This window comes from Molothrus ater, chromosome 2 (genome assembly GCF_012460135.2).
Source record: "Molothrus ater isolate BHLD 08-10-18 breed brown headed cowbird chromosome 2, BPBGC_Mater_1.1, whole genome shotgun sequence".
In the NCBI taxonomy this organism is placed as follows: Eukaryota; Metazoa; Chordata; class Aves; order Passeriformes; family Icteridae; genus Molothrus; species Molothrus ater.
This window is the reverse complement of record NC_050479.2, coordinates 76,701,330-76,722,560: the sequence shown is the minus strand read 5'-3', so window position 1 is coordinate 76,722,560 and position 21,231 is coordinate 76,701,330. Positions and strand designations below refer to the sequence as shown.

The 21,231-nt window shown below is 37.2% G+C and overlaps 1 protein-coding gene across 1 annotated transcript in view; it reads left to right on the top strand.

The window, feature by feature from the left end:
- ARHGAP42 (Rho GTPase activating protein 42) overlaps window positions 1-21,231 on the top strand; it is a 142,136-nt gene that overhangs the window by 70,884 nt on the left and 50,021 nt on the right. The window contains exon 4 of the mRNA XM_036389283.1: window positions 6,087-6,158. Coding sequence (XP_036245176.1) covers window positions 6,087-6,158 — 72 coding nt within the window. The remainder of the gene's footprint in view (window positions 1-6,086; window positions 6,159-21,231) is intronic.

Here is a 21,231-nt window from a genome sequence, read left to right as displayed (position 1 = left end):
CTTCTGAAGACACCTAACATCTGAAATTCTTCAGTTGTTCTTCAGATGAGTTCTGTTCTTCCTCTAATGTTTTGTGAGGAGTCCATAAGGAGACTGGCCTTTCAGTGCTAAAGGCAGCCTTTCTCATGTGTAATTTTTTAATATATTAACAAACAATCATTTCAGGTTTGACACTACAGTAATGTATTTTTAAACATAAACTATGCAATATAGGAAATCGAAGTTCACTTGAAAACATTGAGAAAAAATCTGATCTAGTGGAAAGTATTCCTGCCTGTGCCAGGGGGTGGAACCTGATGATCTTTAAGGTCCCTTCCAACCCAAACCATTTTTTGATTCATGTGTATAACTACTCCCAGCCTTGACTAGTATGTGATTAATAAGCATCCCCTTGTGGCAATGTATTAATACCACTTGATACAGCTTTAGGTTTTGGTAAGAAGCTGAATGTTGCATTACACATTGAATATGGAAGTGTCCAGCCTATGTTATTAATTGTCTGTAGTTAAAACTTCGTAGTCTTCTCAATCTCCTTTATCATCAGCTTTACTTTAAATAAGTGGCAGTGGTAGTGATACTTCTAGAAAATTAACATAAGCTTAGATATTGTTTGATGTCATCTTTATTTTTTGTAAAGGTGAGAGGTATTAAGATGAACTTTGAGTATATTATTTGTTTTTAAGTATGTGATTTGTCTGTATAGAGTTTTCTGTACAAAGCTGTAAAAATATTTGTCTTGCTAAGGTCAAGTAGTTACAGGCATTGAAATTCACAATATTAACTTTGTGTAATATTTACATTTTTTAACTTCTAAAACAGAAATTGTGCACTTAAATACATGACCAGTATTTTATCATGGCATGTTTATGTTCTTTGTAGCATTCAATTTGATGCATAAGTTATTCAAAAGCCTGTTGTCTGTATTTGGTCTCAAGTGTTGTATTTGAAGATGTATTGATTAGCAGCTGCTGATGCTGTCTCAGACTGAAAGAAGAGATATTTTGATCAGATGTTAGTAATTGTTAGTTATTGGGGAAAAGATTTAAAATTAAATTATGACTTTTTGTCTACTAGATAAATATTTTTCTAAATTAGAAACGCATTACTGTGTATATATTACCTATGAGATTTGTTGCCCCCTTTGAATGAATTTAATTTGTGTTTTCTAAAAGTCTTATACTGACATGAAAAAAGTTAATATTTGTCAGCATTCAGAATTTGAGAGCCATTCAGTATTTCAGGGAAATGAGATCTATATACTATGTGCGAGTGTGGTCGTTCTGTGTTGCCATGAAAAGTAGTTATAGCAGATTTTGGAACAAAAAAATGTTTTTCAAAGATACACTATATAAACACTAAAGTTTTTCGTAGTTAAATTGTTTTGCTGTCATTCAGGTAAGTTTAATATAATTCTGTTACTGCAAATATTGCTCTCTTAAATTGTTGCTGTCTTCTTCTGGCAATTGGTAAATCTGTTAACTCAGTTCTTTCTGTGGCTTACCTAGTCCTTATCCCTACAAATGAAAATACCAAGCTCAAAAGGTGTCGACTGTCCTCGTTACTGCAGTTCAGCCCTGTAGACACTAAGGTGATGATGAAAGCCTATAAAGCAATTCAGGGCTTAAAATTTCTGTATTGTTAGTATGTAAAAATTAATTAGCAGCCGCATTGATGTTTTTTAGGTAAATTTCTGTTTATATCCACTGTTTATATACCACTAGTTTGGTATACTTTGGTATACCAAAGTGGAATTACAGATTGCCTTGGGTTGGAAGGGACCTTAAAGGTCATCCAACTCCAACTCTCTACCATGCGCAGGAACACCTTCCACTAGACTAAGCTGCTCAAAGCCCCATCCAGCCTGGCCTTGAACACTTACAGGGATGGGACATGCACAACTTCTCTAGGCAACCTGTCCCAATAAAGGATTTCCTTCTAATATCTAACCTAAACCTGCCCTCTTTCCATGTAAATCTTTACCTACCCTCTTTCATTTTAAGTAAAAGAAGAAGAATGCTGCATGTACAGGCTGTATATCATTCACTCTCCTAAATTCAGAAAAATCAGAAAACTGATTAGAAAACTCATTCAAAACATTAATGTTGACTTGAATTTAAGAAAAATCTAGAAATGGAAATGTTCAGATATGTTTGCAAGAAATTTATTCCTCCCTAACACTGTAAAATAATTATGATTCTCTTAATGCTCTTCATTCTAATGATTGAAAGTTTTGATAAAAAAGAAAAGTTAAAAAAATTGCTAGCCCAATAAATCTTCAATGTATAGATGTGGAGTTTCTCTCCACATCTGCAATCTGGGCAAACCACAATATTATGCACCAATCTCAGTATTGGTGCATAAATTCAATTTCACAGCTAACTCCTGGAGGGAAAGAGGGTAGGTTGGAAAAGTGGATGATCATGAATCAGAAAAGAAAACTTAAGTGGTTTCACCATGTTGTTTCAAAGGCTGCCAGGGTATATTGAAATATTGCAGCTATGCAACCAATGACCAACCTTATAAGCTGTCAAACTGCCTTAGAAAAAGTACTTTGAATTTTTAAATGCTTCTTTTTCAAATATATTTTAAACTTCTGTGTGGTTTTAGTGGTACTTATTTCAATGGTGCTTTTACCAACAAGTAGAATTAGCTAGAACTAAGTGGAACTATACATACCAAAGATGAAAATCTGAGCAAGCTTTTTAGTCTGGAAAAATCTGTTTCTTTATTACTGTATCTAATATAGCTCTCTGAAATGTCAAAGTAATATTCTTGTATTATGTCTGCTAATACGTGTCTAGCATCTTAATTAAAAAAAGACTGATGAACTGTCAATAAATTAAGTTGTGGTATTCTTTTTCTTTTTCTTGAGAAAGACCATTGCTTTTGCCAAACAAGAGAAACAATCACGTAATTTGATTGACTGCCACATATTAACCATGCTGAACACTGGAACTGTGTCACATTCAAAAACTTTTAGATCAACAAAATGTAGCTTCTCTAAAGGTGTGACTAATCTGAATAACCATGGAAGGGTAAGATCCAAATTTTAGACAACATGGATATCTGAAGTTGCTGTTAACAAAAACTGTAAGTCTTTTTGACATTGTTTGCCTGTTCCCAATGTCCCTGATTTCAACCTAGCACAATAACTGAGTAGGAGAGGGATTATCATCTTGGCAGGAAAAAAGATACTCTATTAGGACCACACAGTGAAAATTTCAGATTATTTAAAGCAATCAGATTTCCACATAAATGGTTGTGGGAGTATTGGATTGCTGCTTTAAAAGAAGACTTGGGGGGGGGGGGGGGGGCTGTGTGCAGATTTATAACCCTTAAGAAAGAAACTGTGAGGTAGTTTCAGTAATAGTAATTTACAAAGAAAGGAAATTAATAAGTGAATATGTAAGGCAAAAATTCTTCTTTTCTATAATTTTCAGATTCCAAAAGCTAGGCCCAACCTGGTAGAAATTGATGGAAGTCTTTACACAGTGGAGCATTCTGCATCTTGTAATAGTGGCTGTTGAAATGCATCTGCTGGGATTTTTCTTAGTTCCTTTGCTGCCACATTCTCCCTCCCCAAACCCAAAGCCTATTTCTTCCCTAGCTCCTAATTTTGCTGGGAGGTGAATTGTCACAATAGGGTTCTTGCCAGTAGAACCTTTCAGCCCAGGGATGAGCTTGCAGTGTGTTCTGTTGTTGTGGCTTAGCAGATCTATTCAGAGGCACAGACCCTGTCTAGATGAAAGCCTAGCAGTGCCTGCTGTCCATTCCCACTTCATGCATAACTGTGTGAGTATAACAGTGTGGTTCAGCTCAGCAAAGCCACTTACTTCTCAGACAAATCCTCTCAGTTCTATATGCTTCCTGTATGTATATTCTTCCATGGTGTTTGAAGCAGGATTCTCTTTTTCCAAGTATCGTATCATTTGCTTTGCAGCATCTTTGAATGAGATGGATAGGAGTTGTGTTTCAGTCACTTTAACACTGCCAAGAGGACAATATATAGGAGTGAGGTCTCCTGGTGTGGCATGGAGGCTGCATGACCATGGTAGCATTGAGTCAAGGGAGGGGCCATTCAGCTCCACATGGGGTTAGTTTGACTGTCAATGACATGCTAATCAAACTGGTTAGTTCGACTAGCAACAAGACTAGTAGTGATTGCTGGTATCAGAAGTAACTACTTAATAATATATATCTGTCTCCCTTAATTGAACTGTGACATATTTAGCAATGAATCTAAAGGGTAGAGAAGAACTTAGCTTGGGATGTGAAAAAAAAAAATTGCATCCGCATTTCCATACCAGTGACTCCAGCAATCATTTGTGGTTTCTGTATGTGTTGCTAAAAGCCATGTACATGCTCTATAAGCTATCAAAACTTCCAGCTGCTACTTCCAGGCAAATTTTGCTAGGTAGTAGGCAAGTCATTTAAGCTTTGCACTGCTGTTAATCTGCTTTAGTGATCCTCGGGATTGAAATTATCTTTTGCTAAGTGCATGCAGTTTACCTTGTAAAAGGTGTTGAGTCCCAGTTAGACTGCTGGATAATGGCTAAAAATCTATTTTTTATTGGGAAGCATCCACTTGGAGAGTTAGGTAGTGTTGTAGTCTGGTCCAGTGGAACTGATGGAAGATGTTGGATGCAATGAAAACATTTCTCCTCATCCTCTGTGCCTTATTTTTTTTTTTAATGTAGCACATTTTGATCATGGTATCACTGAGCATTCTAGTGTTGCCATTGCTGTCTTGGACTTCACTTCATAAGGGTGGCAAAGAGAGTCTCAGCTTCTCCTAAAACTTTGCCCTGCTAAGAGATGTGGTGATTCTGTGGTCTTTTAAATTGTAATGTTAGGTTTGGGAAGAAAGAAAGTGTGTTTGTATTTCAATAGGTTTATTCTATATGGTTTTTATTACAGCCTTTTGGGAAGTTTTTGTGCTCAACTGACAATGTAACTTATCAATTACTGTTATGGAAGAACCACAAGAACTGTATTCATTCACATTTGGCTTAGGTACATGTTAGCTTTGCCCAGACTACTAAACCTGCCAAAGCCCAAATTATGAGTGTTGGTAAAGACTGTACTGGTGAGGAGAAAAAAGCTATTTGTACAGAAAACCCAGAGTTTTGCCTGTTGTCAGTATAATAGAATATTGTAATATGTTTTATTGTACTTTATTTCTGATATGTTGACAGGTTTTAGTTTTTCTGATTTTCATCAGCAAAGTCAATTTAATTGGTTATTTTTCCTGTACCTAAAAGGCACATGGGGAAATTATGCTTCCTTTCCTTGGAGAGTGGCATGATGGCTTGGCTGCCATTTGTATTCTGCTGCTTGTGTGTTTCCAGTCCCAAATGACTACAGATGCTTTGGGTGATTGCTGCTGGGAATGGGTTTCAGGGAGGAGTTCCCAGGACTGGATTTACACTAAATAAACAGAGGCCAGAGGGGAAAACTGTGTTTCATTAAGAACTCTGGTTTAGGTTAAAGGGATAAAAATAGCTGCAGGACATCTCAAATTAGTTTAAAAACTAGAAAAGTGAAGGAACCCAATCTAGAGTATTTCTTTTAAGTACCCACATATCTTTTTAGAGTTCTCTGCCTCACTGTCTTCTGCTCAGTGTACCTAGGTCTATAATCCAAAAGGATAGCTGAAAATATTCAGCTGTCAAAGTTTCAGATTCCATAAACATAGTCTTTTTTTAGTCAGTGCTGTCAGTATTCACATGTTTGTCTTCTTTGTTCTGCCAAAATATATTCCTGAAAGTTTTTGTTTTCTATTCTGGTTTTAGGCAAGATACAAGATATGGAAGTAAAGCACCAGAAAACCTTCTGCATATTGGAGAGAAAATTACTGCATCTTCCATTGAAATTTCCTTAGTTATTCATAAAAATGTTCCATGGTAGACTAGTGTACATGTGTTTTGTATGCTTTGTGTAAAGAAAACATAATTACTTGCCTTCTACTCTTACCAGAATGTTTCAGACATGCATTTTTCAGTCTTGCACTTTGGCAGAGTTACAGTGACTCCACTTTCTGCAAATACTCTGTATTAAGACAACATCCTTTATGTTTAATATTGCAGATCCAGAATGCTAATGATGTGCTAATAGCACCGCTGGAGAAGTTTCGAAAAGAGCAAATAGGAGCAGCAAAAGTAAGTAGCTGGGGTTGTTTTTCATTTAATGTTTATTTCCGTTTATCAGTGTGTTTTGAAAGCTGGACTGAAAACAAGCATTTTGTATTCAAACAGACTTGATGCCATGCTCATTAATATGTTAGTAAATTATACTTAATTCTTTGCTTCAGAGGAGGAGACAATTTAGAGATGGAGTTTAAAGACTGATAATCTGCATAGAAGATAGCTCTTACTACTGTTGCACATTCCTACCATCTGGCATTGCGTTCATCTTCTGATGTCTGCATTTCTGCATTTACATTATGCTGTGTCTTGGGTTAACCCAGAACCACAGGGAGGATTCAAACAGCTGCTATGAGTCCCTCAAACAGGCATTGTATAAAGACAGAAGACAGTTTCAGCACGATCTCTACCTCTGCTTTCCCTCTCCTCTTTACATGGCTGATGCAGTGCAATGGCTCATGTTCGTTTTGCCAGAGTATTCATCTTAATATTCTTCAGGGTTTTTCCCATGGTGGAAGTGCTCCAGTTAGTAATTTTATCTGGTTCTTTTGTGTTAAGTATTGTATCTGTGTGAGAGAGACAATGCAGGTTGTCTGTACCAGGGTTCACTAGTCAGCTCAGGAAATCAGATATACTGGGGAAAAGTATGTTGGAATTAACTGTTAGTCTAGAATAGCTGTTTTCAGTCTGATCCTGAATTTTTGAGTGGTTGTCAGTATCTGCTTTCATTACAGTCTCTGGGCTATGCATAAATGCTGTGGTAGTCAATTAGAGGTTATGGTTCTTCCGTCTGCATGAATACACTAGTTCTGAAGCATTTTGCATCTTATATTAGTGCTCATAAAATTTTTTGGGAAACATTCATTTGTAAGGTTAAATGAGTACAAAAAAAAAAGCTCTCTGATGTTGCAGGTGAGGTTGGGCATGTGCTGTACTCAAAGAAACTCAGAAGAAGAACAGAGCTATTGGAAAGAGACACCAAAGGTTTATACTTCTTGTACTGCTATTGTGAATGTGTGGCAAACACATGGGGCTGCTTCCACACAGGAACTAAGTAGATGTTTGTGAAGAATGTGTACTGCGAACTTGAGGTCAGATTTCTCTGAAGTGGGTGCTCTTTACCCTTTCACTTGATATGTTTTTGTGTACAACAACATTCTTCTCTTGTCCCACCCCTGTGCTGCTGTGAGATGCAGGACTGGGAGATTATTTACCATGCTGCATGAATCAGAACTTAATCCCAGCACAAAATTATTTTTAGTTTTCAGTAGGTTTTAATAGCATCATCCAGTTCTTTGTAGTAGTGTTTCATTTCCTATTCTCATAGTTCAAGGGATATCATTCTTCAGAGCACCCTATTTGAAAGCTTAACCCACCATTCTACTGACTGTCTTGCTGCATGACAGAGACAATCCATAAGTGGTTCACAGGACTCTCTGCAGAACTCTCTATGGCACTCAGGTTTCCTTTGAATAAATACATCACTCAGTAGATGTCAACACATGCATAATGATCTAACTGAAGATGACTCCTTTGTTTTTTGTATCATCAAGATTATTAAAGGAAAGGCACTACAGGACAGGATGAGTCCCCTCTGTTTGGTATATCACAATGGTTGGTTTCTTTTCCATATCTCTTCTATGTAAAATATGAGCATCTGCTCCTCTTAGAGTTGTTTTGACTTGTCTGTGGTCATACTACACTGTACAGAATGAGTTCAGGAGGGAGCCTGGCTCAGCTAACTCTTATTCCAGTGTCTAATGCACTTTATTATGCAGTGCTGTGTGTTTTGGAGAGTCCAGGATACTTGGCTTGACACATGGATACCCTAAAGAGAGCTCTCCCAGGTCATTGTTTTATAAAATGTCAAACAAACATATTTTCTAGCACTGCACATGGAGTTCAACTGTCAAACTCAGAAATGAGAGGTTCAGAAAGCCGTCATAACCAAGTGTGATACATTTGCCTTTGAGTTGATTTTTATCAGTGGAAGCAATTACAGTTAGCCTCTAACTAAATATAACTAAATGGTATCAACACAAACAAGTCAGAGCTTAATTACATTCAGTATTGTTTTTCTAGTAATTACAAAATAGCAGCGTATGATCTAGGAATAATGAGACCCATATGAAGTAGAGTAGAAATTTGGGCTTTGTGAAACCCATTATTGGTAAAGTAGAAAACATGGTCAGATTGTTTACCCTACTTCTGTTCACTGGGATCAGCCCTTGAGCATTTATGAGCTCTTATAAATATAGAATGAGTTGAGCTTGCTGATTATTTATCCGCAGTTAAGGAAGGTTTGCACAGATATTTGGCTCTTTGAACTCCTCTGGGATGATCTGTGCTGATAGTCGAACAGAAGATATAGATATTTTCTTGTTGTTTGGATTTTAGGAGCAAGTTTCACAGAACACTGAGAATGTCACTTTTTATTTGTGGTGTTTTCTAGACACATCAGTTGAGTGGACCTTACAGGTCCACAGCAGGTGTGAGCTGTTTTTTTTTCCCTGTAGTGTTAGTCTAAAACAGTGTGTAGAATGCTATTTGTATCAAATCCAAACTTGATTCTGTTTTTCTGTCATCCCTCTCCTACCCAAAACCCCAAAACATTTCTGTGTACATGTTGCTCTCTGAAGAGAAACTGGAGATGTTCCAGCTGACTAGAAGCTGGAGAAAGCTGTCCCAGTTTTCAAGAAGTGCAAGAAGGAGGACCCTAGAAAACACAAGCCTGTTAGTCTGACTTCAGTGCCTGGTACAGTTATGGAGAAGATTATTCCGGGAGGTATTGAAAAACACCTGAAAGACAGTGCAGTCATTGGTGACAGCCAGCATGGCTTCATGAGGGGAAACTCCTGCTTGTCAAATCCGATTTCCTTTAATGACAAGCTAACCTACCTAGCTGATCAAGGGAAGCCAGCTGATGTAATCTTTCCATGCTGTCACAGGATCCTTCTGGACAAAATGTCCAGCATTCAGCTGAATAAACACATCATGCTGTGGGTGAGAATTGGCTCATGGGTCAGGCACAAAGGGTTTTAATGAGTGGGGTGGCATCAGACTGGTGACCTGTCACTAGTAGGGTTCCACAGGGTTCCATCCTCTGCCCTGTGCTCTTCAACATCTTCATAAATGACTTGGACACAGGACTGGAAGGGATACTGGGCAGGTTTGCAGATGAAGCAAAACTGGGAGCAGCTGTTGACTCCCTCAAAGATAGGGGACCCTGCAGAGGGACCTTGACAGATTAGAGGACTGTGTTGCCCTCACCAACCAGATGAAATTCAACAGGAAAAAGTGCTGGATTCTTCAGCCCTGGAAATACAGACAGACTGGGGAATGAGATGCTGCAGAGCAGTGTTTCAGTGTTTCACAGCATGGCCAGCTGGGCAAGGGAGGGGATTGTCCTGCTCTGCTCTGGGGTGGCCTCACCTCCAGTTCTGGGTACAGTTTTGGGTGCCACAATATAAGACAGGACGCTATTAGAGAGTCTCCAAAGAGGGGCTATGAATGTGGTGAAGGGTCTGGAAAGGAAGCCATACAAGGAGACACTGAGATTGCTTGCTCTGTTCAGCCTGGAGAAGAAACAGGAAAAACTGCATTGCAGTCTGCAGCGTCCTCATTAGGGGAGGCAGAGGGGCAGGCACTGATCTCTTCTCTGTATTGACCAGTGACAGGACTTGAGGGAATGGTCTGAAGCTGAATCAGGGGAGGTTTAGACTGGCTATTTATAAAAGGTTTCACTAGAGGGTGGTTGGGCACTAGAACAAGCTCCCCAGGGAAGAGGTCATAGCACCAGCCTGTGTGAGATCATGAAGCGTTTGGACAATGCTCTCGGGCACATGGTGTGACTCTTGTGGATGGTCTTGTGCAGAGACAGGAGCTGGACTTGATGATCCTTTTGGGTCCCTTCCAACTTAGCATATTCTGTGATTTTGTGATTCTGTGGATGGTGCAAACTCCACAGGATAGCTGATAGTAATGTCACATTTCTAGAGCTGTCACTTCACAATTAATTTGCATCATAATATCTTTAGGACAAATATTTAAAGGGATTGGGTGTAGAAGCACAAGATTGGTATGCCTTTAGCATTAGCAATATTAGCAGTAACTAGAGATCCAAGCAGCTGTTAGGTGTTGGACTCTGTCTTCTCATCAGACTTTATACATTTAAGTACCCTATTAAGCTGTGTTTCCAAATTTTATGGAAGAAAAATATTATTAGATAGTTGTGTTACCAACATACAAAACAGGAAATTATATTAGGTACCACTGTCAGATTTTGCTGGGGGTAAAGATTATGTGAGAGAGCACTTAAAAGTGATGTCTGGGCTTTTTTTCTTTTTTTTTAATGAAACACCAGATAAAATTCAGTTGCAGATAAATACAACCAAACCCCACCCTCCCAAGGGAAAAAAGGGGAAAATGGTATAAATTGTGAGAATCACCATTTTATTTTAATAATAAAACCTTGTAAACTAATTTGTGTAATAAATAAGTTTACAAGATTTTTTGCTACCATGATGAATATTCTCTAAATGTTTTTACATAGAGAATGCAAATATTTAATTTTTTCTTCAAAACTATAATGAGTTTAGGCAAAAATATGGTCTCAGAAATCAAAAAGAATATGGAAGATAAAATATATCCTGTTGACGTTACAAAGCTATATTTTAAATACAAGGACCATATAAACCCAAGAGTGCAAAGTTCAAGTGGTTTTGGAATAACACAAGAATAACATTAAAGACCACTTCTTCACATGCACTTCAAAAACCTGAAGGTACCCAACAAATTTGAGAAACATTCTCCATAAAACATTAGTGTTTGTAATCTAACCAGCAATATACAAATCTACATCACTTGCTCTTCTTGATTTATACTACTTGCTCTTCTGTTTTTATTGCACATATTTCAGTTATTCCTTTTCTGTACACACTCAGTTTAAATAAAGCTGAGTTCTCTCCAGAGACTACACAAACCCAACTTTGCATTGGACAGCCTGTTGATTTACTCCATCTGAGTTTAAAAAAATGACCTCTCCAATTATTGTAGCAAGGCGAGCAGAAGCCGGGTGAGGTAACTGGGAAAGGATTCCAGGCATGAAGCCTTTTGCCTTATTTGGTCAATGTGGTTTGCGAGGCCCCAGCTGGTAACGCTGGTGAGCTCATTGTGTGATGTGTTATGGACAATAAAGCCAAACCTTCCTCTTTCTTTTTATCCATTGAGTACAGTATTTGGCAATATTTGTTCCAATGTTCATTGACCTTTAATACAACTTAAATCAGATCAAAGACAACAGAAGCAATTTTGGTTTTAAGACTTAAAAGGAGAGGTTTGTGTCCTCCTTACAATTCCATCTGTTTGTTTCATAAAATAATTTGTTTTGGCCAGGAGGATTAGTTTTTATCATTATTTAATTTCATTCATTTATTCAAAGCAGTGAATTCCTTTCTACTTGGGAAACAAATCCATATTCACTGCTGGGATTAATTTTCCCACATCTTTGCTCACATCTATCTTCACATGTAGGCATGCAGGAGGTAGCACGTTCTCTCTGTGTTTAATTTGGATTGTCTAGAAATTGAGGAGCGTGAAACAAACAAAACTCCCATTTTTTAAGGTCTGTCAGAAAGCTGTCAAAGCAGCATTTTAGATAAGTATCTAAGATGGTTAGAAATACCAGAATGCCCATTTGGTGAATCAGTTTCCTCGGTATCCGCTGAAATCATAGCACTTGTTGTCCTTTAACTGAGAAAAATAAGTGACCTGATAAGTAGGTACTGCAGGAGGTGTTTCATTACAAGTGGTGTCTGTCACTCAAAGTTTGGTATTTGCATCCACTAGATTTGGTGTGTTTTAATGTCAGTCTGAACCATGGAGGGAGGGGGCCAGGAGAAGGAAGCACAAAGAGAGGACAGGCAAGGGGTATTATTGATGGCCAAATGTTTTGAGTTAAAATGCAACAGTTTCTCAAAAAGGGTTAGTACCAGTCACCTGATGTCTTCCTTGATAACTTATTCTGTAGGCAAGGAAATACAGGGGATCAAACCTATTTCTATTTCAGCCAGTCTTTTATAACACTCTACATGAGTCATTGTAATGTAGTTTAGATGGGGCTTAGTATGGGAAACCCAGTCTGTCAGAGGAACTAGCTCAATGCAAAAGGGCAGTGAGTTTTGTTTATGGGAGGGGCTGTGGTTAGAGAGAAGTCACCAGTTAGAAGATCCCGTGGGGCAATTTGAGATCAGTCTTGTTTTATTTTTGGTAATGACCAGGTAAAAAAAAACTGATGGTATTGCCATAGGTTGCTGCGATAGAGGAGGAGGGCTGGAGGATTTGGTATAAAGTGTAAGAATAAATAATTGAGCATGAGGAACCAAGGCTACTCAGTGGTCATGAGACAGCTGCATACCAAAAGACCTGCTGTACTGATGAATAACTCATGGCAATCTCTTTAGGTATTATAGGTTAATGGGCATCTATCTCTGGTAGATAGAGAAGCACAAATTTTCTCTAGCTTTTTGTTTACTTATATAAATCCTCAAGTTTTGGTTAAAGTTTCTGAACTGTGAAAGTTGTAAATTGCCCTAGTAAATACATTTCATTCCAAGATTTTGGTCCTAGAACACTTTCATTTGAGAAATAATCCCATATATGTTGTCTAATCTGATATTTTACTTAAACTAGCATTATCAAATGCAAGAAATGAGAAATCAGAACTTTCATTTAATGAAAATGTATAATATTAAATTATTTTTTAAATAGATCAAATGTATTTTCCCTTATTTATTCAAATAAACGTAGGGAAATATCAAGCAGTGAAAGACCTATTTTTTGCCATGCAAAAAATAATTGTAATGCCAGTATGATTAGCCGTTGCTTCTTCTATACTTGTGTTATGTGAAATATTTGGGAAGTTTCGAAAACATTGATGAAGAGCCCTCTATGCATACATTTCATCTAAGCAAGTCTTACTTTCTCCTGTGCAGAGCCAAACTATTAAACTGGAAGACAACACTGGCTGAGCAGCTGGACCCAGAGTCTTTTTGAAGTGACTGGTCTTCTTGGGACAGCTCATGCAAATGAAACAAAATTAATTTCTCACTGCAGTTTGCTTCAATTCAATTACTGTTTCACTCAAAGTTGACAAGTTTTTAGGAAGTTAACAGAAAAACAAACAAAAGAAAGACAACAATCCTAAAAGCTTATTTCAATTTTAGTGTATTCTTTTAAAAGATGAGAGTGAAAATTCAAATCTCATAACTATAAGATTGTGGACACAGTGATTAAAAACTGTTGGTTCAGTGTGTTGACTGCAGGTGTTTGGGAGGAAAACAGTTAATGTTATGTGCATAATCAATTTTAATAAATTCTGTTAAATGCAGCCTTTCTGTTATGAGTGAGTGTGATTAACTGGCTCCCTGACTAAAACCGCTTTTTGAAGCTTCGTTTTTTTCCTGCAGTTTAATAAGATTCTAATTTGCATCATAAACAGATATAAATTAAGGATAAATAAATTAGTCCCCTGTAGTAAATTGGAAAATAATTTACTATTCTGCCATAGCATTTCAGAATTAAGGCTTAGGATAAATGTGTAAATTGGTGGAATTGTTTAAGTGAGCATGCAGTGTACCTTTCTTAGCAAAAAGAACCATTTACTTTTTAAAATCTACAGCTAGTAAAGCAAAAAAAATTAAAAACTTAGGTAGTGTTAGCCTTTTTACTGAAAAAGGACAAAAGAATATAAAAATGCAAGAAAACTTTGACATCTTCTAAATGAATAAAGGCTTTTTTTCTTGCTAATCTGCTGCAGCCTACTGTGGTGTGTGTCACAGGAAGGACTCAGGAAGGTTGCATCCTGACCCTGCACAGCTGCTAGAATCCTGCTGGACTGCCTGAGCTGTGATCAAAAGTATGAACAAAGACATTGACTTTCAAACTTAATTTCCAGCTCACAGGGAACTAAACTTCTTAGTGGGTGTTTGAGGGAATGGAGGATTTGGCAAACAGAGTGCAGTAGCTCTACTCACCTGTTAAGTTCTTTCTAGCCTTGCTCTTGGCCGCAGTGTGGACAAGATCATGTTCCCACACCTGAAAAGCAGGTCTCAAGGTTGTTGATGAGACTTGAAAAGTCTCAAGAAGGATTATGAGAAATACAGGAAGTGGCCAATTGCCCAGGCACAGAGCAGGACAGGACTTAAAAAAGCAGAGTTTGGTGTTCTGCTCCCTGCACAAGGTGTCAATCTTCATTCACCAGCTCAAAGGCACCTAGTCCCCTGCTCTTCCTCCCCTTGTTCAAAATTAGACTCCATCCTGAGTTTTAACATCCTTTATCAAACCAAATTCATTATGTTTTGACTAAGGCAGCTGCCTTCTCTTAGCCTACAGGGATTACTTCAGAATTGTGCTTGTGGGTGTTGTATAGTGCCACAGCGGTACTGAAATGCTTAAGTCATGAGGTCTTATACATGGGTATGAATTCATCTGTTAATCTTACTCTGTTACATGTTGGGGTTTTTCTTTAGCAGTTTGGGAGAAAATTAAGGTCTCTTTCTGCATTGCTTTCCTTTGTTTTGTGGTATTGTTAAGTTAAGTTAACAGCATAAAAATAGATAGAGTTACAATTTGGGCATTGTTTGAACATTTCTCAGATGATGTGGGGTCTGTGGGTCTTTATTCCATATGAATGGTGGAGTTGCCTTTTTCCATTCTAAATAGAAAATCATTTGATCAGCTGTATTGCCATAGATTTCCCTTCATCCAGTATCTTGTTCTATCTATGCAGCACATTCTGCAGGGGCCTGGGAATATACAAATTTGAATCTCCTACTAATATAGCAACTTTGCTTTTGGTAAAGCAAACTCTGAAATAGCTCTGTTCCAAAGTGAAGTGGATGACTGTATCTGCTAAGTATCCTTTCTGTGCTGTAACAAAAATGGACATCATTACTTTAAACTTTATTGCGTCTTGGTAGCATCAAGAGCATATGGGAGCATCAAGAGATCCATCTCTCCACCAAATAAAGCAGTTTTGTTATTTCAGGACCTGTCAGGTTATAGTAGCTACCACAGAACTATTTGTTCCTGTGGAGTTTGCCAAGAAGGGGTGGTCTCAGATTCTTGTCTTGATGAGAAGATTAAACACCCACCCTCAAGAAGTAATCTGAGAGCAATCGGTGAGCTTAACAATGCCACTGGGGAGGCTTAACTTTTCACCCCAAAGTGATAGTTTGTGTTCTTTTATCAGTGTTGTAAAAAGGACTCTGAAAATAGATGCTTTCAAAACAAAACAAAATCAATTCTGACATTGACCTCAGACTGTTTCCTTTTATTTCCCCCAAAATATCTGTAAACAGCACAGTTTCCAGTTGTGTGTATTAATCTAAAATATTTCTCAAAGCACGCCTCAAGTTCTTCCTCAGGTCAGCACTGCAGTCCTGTTGCGATGACGTCGGAGCTGCCCTGGGACCACGAGCAGTGCTGAATGTGCTGCTGGCACATCACTGGGATCAGTGATGTTGGCTGATTGGTTGGCATAGTTGGGAGATTCCCAAAGAGGGTTTAAAAAAAGAAATTACTAGTTAAGAAAGAGATATTTTTATCTGCAGCTTTTGAAATAAAGCAGTGAGTATGTGAAGTTTTAAGCTATTCTGTTGGAATTGCTTTGTTTGAATGACATTATGTTCTTTGCAGCTTTTTTCTTTATCTTTGCTCTCAGTGCAAAGATGTAACAAGATGTAACTTTTTTCTTTATCTTTGCAACAAAGCAAAGATGTTGCTAACTATGCAGATAAAGTGGCCTCTTCAAGAGCTCCTAAACAGCATGGCTAGCTTTGTTTTTGAAATCATTTGAAGTCACAAGCTTTTGTACAGGAACAAACCTCTTCCTGTTATGATAAAATATTTTAAACTTCAGAAAGCTATCCTAAAACTGATGCAGAGAAAAGAAAGTCAGTTTCTGATGTTCTAGGGGGCTTCTCCATTTAATTTAAGCAGTAACTTGATAATATCCTAAGTAAGCTATTCCAGCAAAAATACTTCATATTTAGTAGACAGTAAAGCAATAAAATGAGATTATGTGTGTAGACTTACCAGTCCTGCTTCTTGGGCAGGGATTTTGAAGATTCCCAGACACAGAGCAGCTACTCCTGGAATCAGCAAATGCCAAATAAACTCAAGACAGCTCTGCAGTTGACTAACAGGGAGTCTAATATGTCCTGCTTTGTGACCTGACAGTACTGGCAGGTTTACATGCATTTTCACAGCAATGCTGGGAACTTCTAATATTTTTGTTTCCATCTCAAGAGAGAATTTTTTGGAGAAAAACAAGTGACATCCTACAAACACATTTTCTCATTTAATAGTATCTGCTTTTTAATTTGAAAACATCTGATAGAATTACATAGGGAATTATTAGGAAATTGATTCTCCTCTTCCAGGATACACTTTTGAAAGTACCTGATACTTGGATCTCTAAAGGCATTACAGAGGGAAAAGAACATTTTCTTCAGAAGTTTATGAACCTGAAAGTAAATTATCTCTTGCAAGGTTATTCAGTATTTTACACAGATGTGAACTCCAGTTAAACTTAAATTAGTTTTGGCTTGTTTCAAGTATATTTCAGTTTTATGTATTCCTTACCTGATTTTAATTGAGGTTATTCTTTTAACTGCCAGTTTCTAATATCTGTCTTCATAGCTTTAATGCTGCTAAACAGTCTTGTATTCCCAGTTTATTGCCTTGTTATACTTCATAGTTGCAATATGTTCTTTTTATTATAATTATTTGTGTCTTATACTATATTGTTTTCTGGATCATCATGGTTTGCATATGGTTGTTCTTTTTTAGTAAAGAAATGGTTTTAAGATTTATAGTCATTTGGACATTTAATTTTCTACATGATGCATTCTGCTTCAATTTGGAAGTGTTTTCACTAGCAGTTATGAGGAACATAAGACATAATTTATGAATATATTGACCCTATTTTATGTCAATCAACAAGGATTTCTTTATGAACTATGGTACAAATTTGCTTCACTTCATATTACTTGCTAATGATATATAAACCATGTCCTTAACTTTTCTGACTTTCTTATGGATTTGGGGAAACCCTGTAGCCTAACAGTACATAAAATTCTGTTTTGGAGGAGTAAGAGGAGGGAAGGAGTTTTATATCACCTTTTCACTTTTTCTTCTGGAAAAAAAGGCTTGTCACATCTTTCAACCTGATCTTGAACCCTTTGCATTCACATACCAAATCAAAATTTCTACCAAAAAGAAGTTCTTCCTATCCAGACATCTATTAAAATCACCCTGTGGTCTCAGATGCCAGTGATAATTTCAATACTATCAAAGCAACCAAAACCCAGCAACTCACTAACTGCTTCCATGAGAATGCTCAACAAAACCTTAGGCAATATAAAATGGAAGGTGAATTCACTATTTTCTCCTCAAAGGGGGAGTTGTGAGACTCTGAGATTTTAAATTTTCCAAGAAGTCCATAGGATTTTAGCTCAAATCAATCTTTCCAAAACTAAGTTTAGTTTATTTTCTAGACTACTGTTCTGTTTTTGTTTGTCCTGCTACTTAGTAAGACATGGTCCCCAAACTCACATCTCCAAACAAAATCCCACTAAGTTTGTAAAAATAAAATTTATTTTTTTTTTGTTTCGGAGGTAATGAAAAAGATAGCTTTGAGAAAATATATTTGAAGTCTAACATTCTAGCAATGAACCTCTCCAGTCTGTTGTTGCAAAAATCAACATTTTTGCAGTTGTTGTCAAAGAGAAAGAAAAGGCATGTGGCTTTATTGATCTCCACAGAGTTCACTGTTACCTTCCAGTTCTTCAACTGGCAAATGTGTCTGACTTGATCTGTATTCAAGTCTTACTGTTGTATTTATGTGCCAGCTTCTACAGTTTCTAAACCTCAGTTTGAGTTGGTGAAAAAAATATGTACTAATTCTGGGTGATGAGAAGAAAGAAATCATCATGGCCAGGTTTCACAATGTTTACTTGCTTTCTAATTAAGGTATTCTCCTCTTTTCAAGGTACTGACTTCTTTTTTCCAAGTAGTTTCTTTGCAATGATTTCTGCTTTAATTTCTTTTCATGATCCTTTTAAAATAATTTCTTGCAAAATATGTTTATTTTATGGTTTCAACAGGGATAATGTTTTTGTGGGATTTTTTACGAATTAGCTTCTTAAAGTGTTAAATATTAATTTTGCAACAAACAAAGAGTTAATAAATTTCTTTATGGACAGATACAAGATGTAGCTAATAGATAAATATAACACTAAAATGTTATATTGGCAGATACGGGAATAAAAAAAGGGAAGTGAATGAGAAGGAAAGCAGAGGCCCTTTTCTGGAAAAATAAAGAGGAATAATTTATGTAATTATTCTGAAGATGCATATAACAGTTTTGACATTAAATACTACACACGAAGTAGTGGTAGACCATTATAAAAATACTAGATTTCTTGATATTTCCTGTGGAAAAGGAAAGTCAACTTTAAAATATAACAATGATTTATGCTTTATATCTAAAAATACAGCTAGTGGGTAAAATTTGTAGGAATCATGCCAATGATTTGTAGCATGTATATGGTTAGTTACGGCATGCAATCAAAATCTTTCTGAACAGGAGAAAAACTATCTGACTCACTTGAGTCAACTTTTTAATAAACTTCTCAGCAATTGATCTCTGGACTTGTCACAGCCATAAATATTTGTAAAACAAGAGGAATACAAGAACACCTTTTGACTTAAACTTCTAACTGGCATGCCTATAATTAGAAGTATCTCAAGCAAAATTTATTTCTGAATTTCTGAAAGGATAATTTTTTGGAGGTTTTCTAATTAGTTTTGAAATAAAACTATGCAGGAAATCTGAGTGGAGAGAATAAAATCAGGAATTAAACCTGGATCTAGTATTACATGACTTAAGTCTCTCAAGAGGGTACTGGCAGTTAGTAAGGCTCCATTAAATGCTGTAAGGTGACTGTGTGGTTAAGGGCTTTCCTAATGGGGTTCCTAGAAATCTGAACCATTTCAAACTGTAAATATTTTTGAACTGATATAAGGCTTGACACACCTGAGAATGGTTAAACAGCTATACAAAGACATTTACAGTGTTTAAAATCTGCAGGACTTAGTCTAGACAAAAGGTGTTGATGACTTATATGACTGACTTATATCAGTGTAAAACACACCAAGGATTAATATTATGTAATTTCTCTTTTTCTGTGCTTAGTTTTTTTTATTGCACCCTCCCAGTTATCTCACATGGATTTGAGAGTTTTTATCATATGTTCTATCTGATATTTTGAAAGAAAAGGTTGATGCTTTTCCAGGGCAAAGAGAAAGGATGACGTTTACTGCAGGAAAGATGTTCAAGGATGAAAGAAAGCTGGAGTCTGAGGGGAATAAGAGGCAGTACAGAGATCAGGAATTAGCATCTTCCTTATGGCCACATGCCTTAAGCTTTGTGTCATGGCTGGTGCAGTCTGTTCTGGTAACAGTGCAGCACAAGCTTTCTTATCCAACCACATTTCTTCTCCTTGGGGTTTGATCCAATGTGGAATCTAGACAAAAGCAATCACATCTCCTAAACTTTGAGGAGATGCTTTTGCACGGAAACTTCCTTTGAAAGCCTCCTAGTATGTGGAAAAGTAGATTTCTCAGTCTTATGGGCACAGATTGCTGGGACCAGGATTCAGATAGTTTATTTGGGCAGGTGCTCTGTGTAAAGTGTTCTGAAGGCTCCAAAAGAACAGGCTAAAGCAGGAATAAGCTGAGTCTGTGACTCCACTTAGGATGAGCCTGTGTACTGTGAGTCACTGACTGAGTGTGTGAGACAAGAGCTATTTTGGCATAAACTGTTTATTCTCATCCAGAACATGAATCACCTGCTTCTGAGTGTATCTTTTTTTTGCTAATTTGTATTAAGTAAACAGATTTCAGAGGCTTCAGTACATCCAAATATGTGGGTTTTACTGGCACAGTGGAGGACCTTCCAAGCAAAGGAAACTCACTCACCTGTTGGGGCCAGTATTTTTTATATTTTTCCCAGAAACATGTCTGAGTAATCACAGCAATGCCAGAAACACTATCCTGCTGCAAACTTATTCCCAGGAGTATCACTAGGTAAAGACACTAGTGCAGTCCAAATTGCCAAGAGATCTTTACTTGCATTTTATTTCTGTTAGTCTTTTTACTTTGTCAACTTCTACCTTTGAAGGAAGAAGGTCTTGTTTAAGTTAAAATCTGAAAAAGGAGGAAGAAGTTGATCTGATGTACTGTCTCTGAAAACACTGCACTTGGGCCAGAAGTTGTCCTGGTGACAGACAAGCTCCAATTTGTAGTTTTCTCTTTAACATAACTGGTATAAAAACTGTGGAGGCTGAGAAGATCTGTGGCAGTGTAGAGGTGCAGTCTGGGAGAGAGCTGGCAGAAGACCATGAGAGCCTTCAAATTCCTTGTTTCCTTACGGATGGTGCCATGGAGATCTTTATGAAGCTTCACATGAGATACAATATGTCTTAAAGCCACAATTAGTTTATTTGAACTTGTTTTTCTCTTGTTCTTGGCAGGCAGGGGGGACTAATCTGTTTATATGTGATAATTTAATTTTCTGTTTTTCTTTTATACGTATAAAGAGAGAATGTGATGCATTAATTCACAGGTTTTGGTATAGATCATAGCAGAAAATAAAAGCAATGGGAGCCACATTAGGTATATCAATAGTCCACTCTAGGCATTGACATGTATTTGGTGCGCTGTATTTCAGATGGCAAAGTCCTGTTCTCACCCCTTTTTCTTTGACTCTCACTGGGCAGCTTCACACTCTTTTCGAGCTCTTGTTAGTAAAAGTTATGTTAGTGTTACTATGAGCTCAAGTGGCTGGCCAGACTTAGGGTTACTCATTACTTATTGATCATCTTGTGATTGTTCTGAGACAAACAGTTCACAAGGCAAGATGAATACCTATGGTTCGTACCATAAATCTGTTAGGGGAGGAAGGAAGGATGGAAGAGCAGTCTGGGCTGGGTGATCCCAGTCTGAAATAAGTAATGCTGTAGGA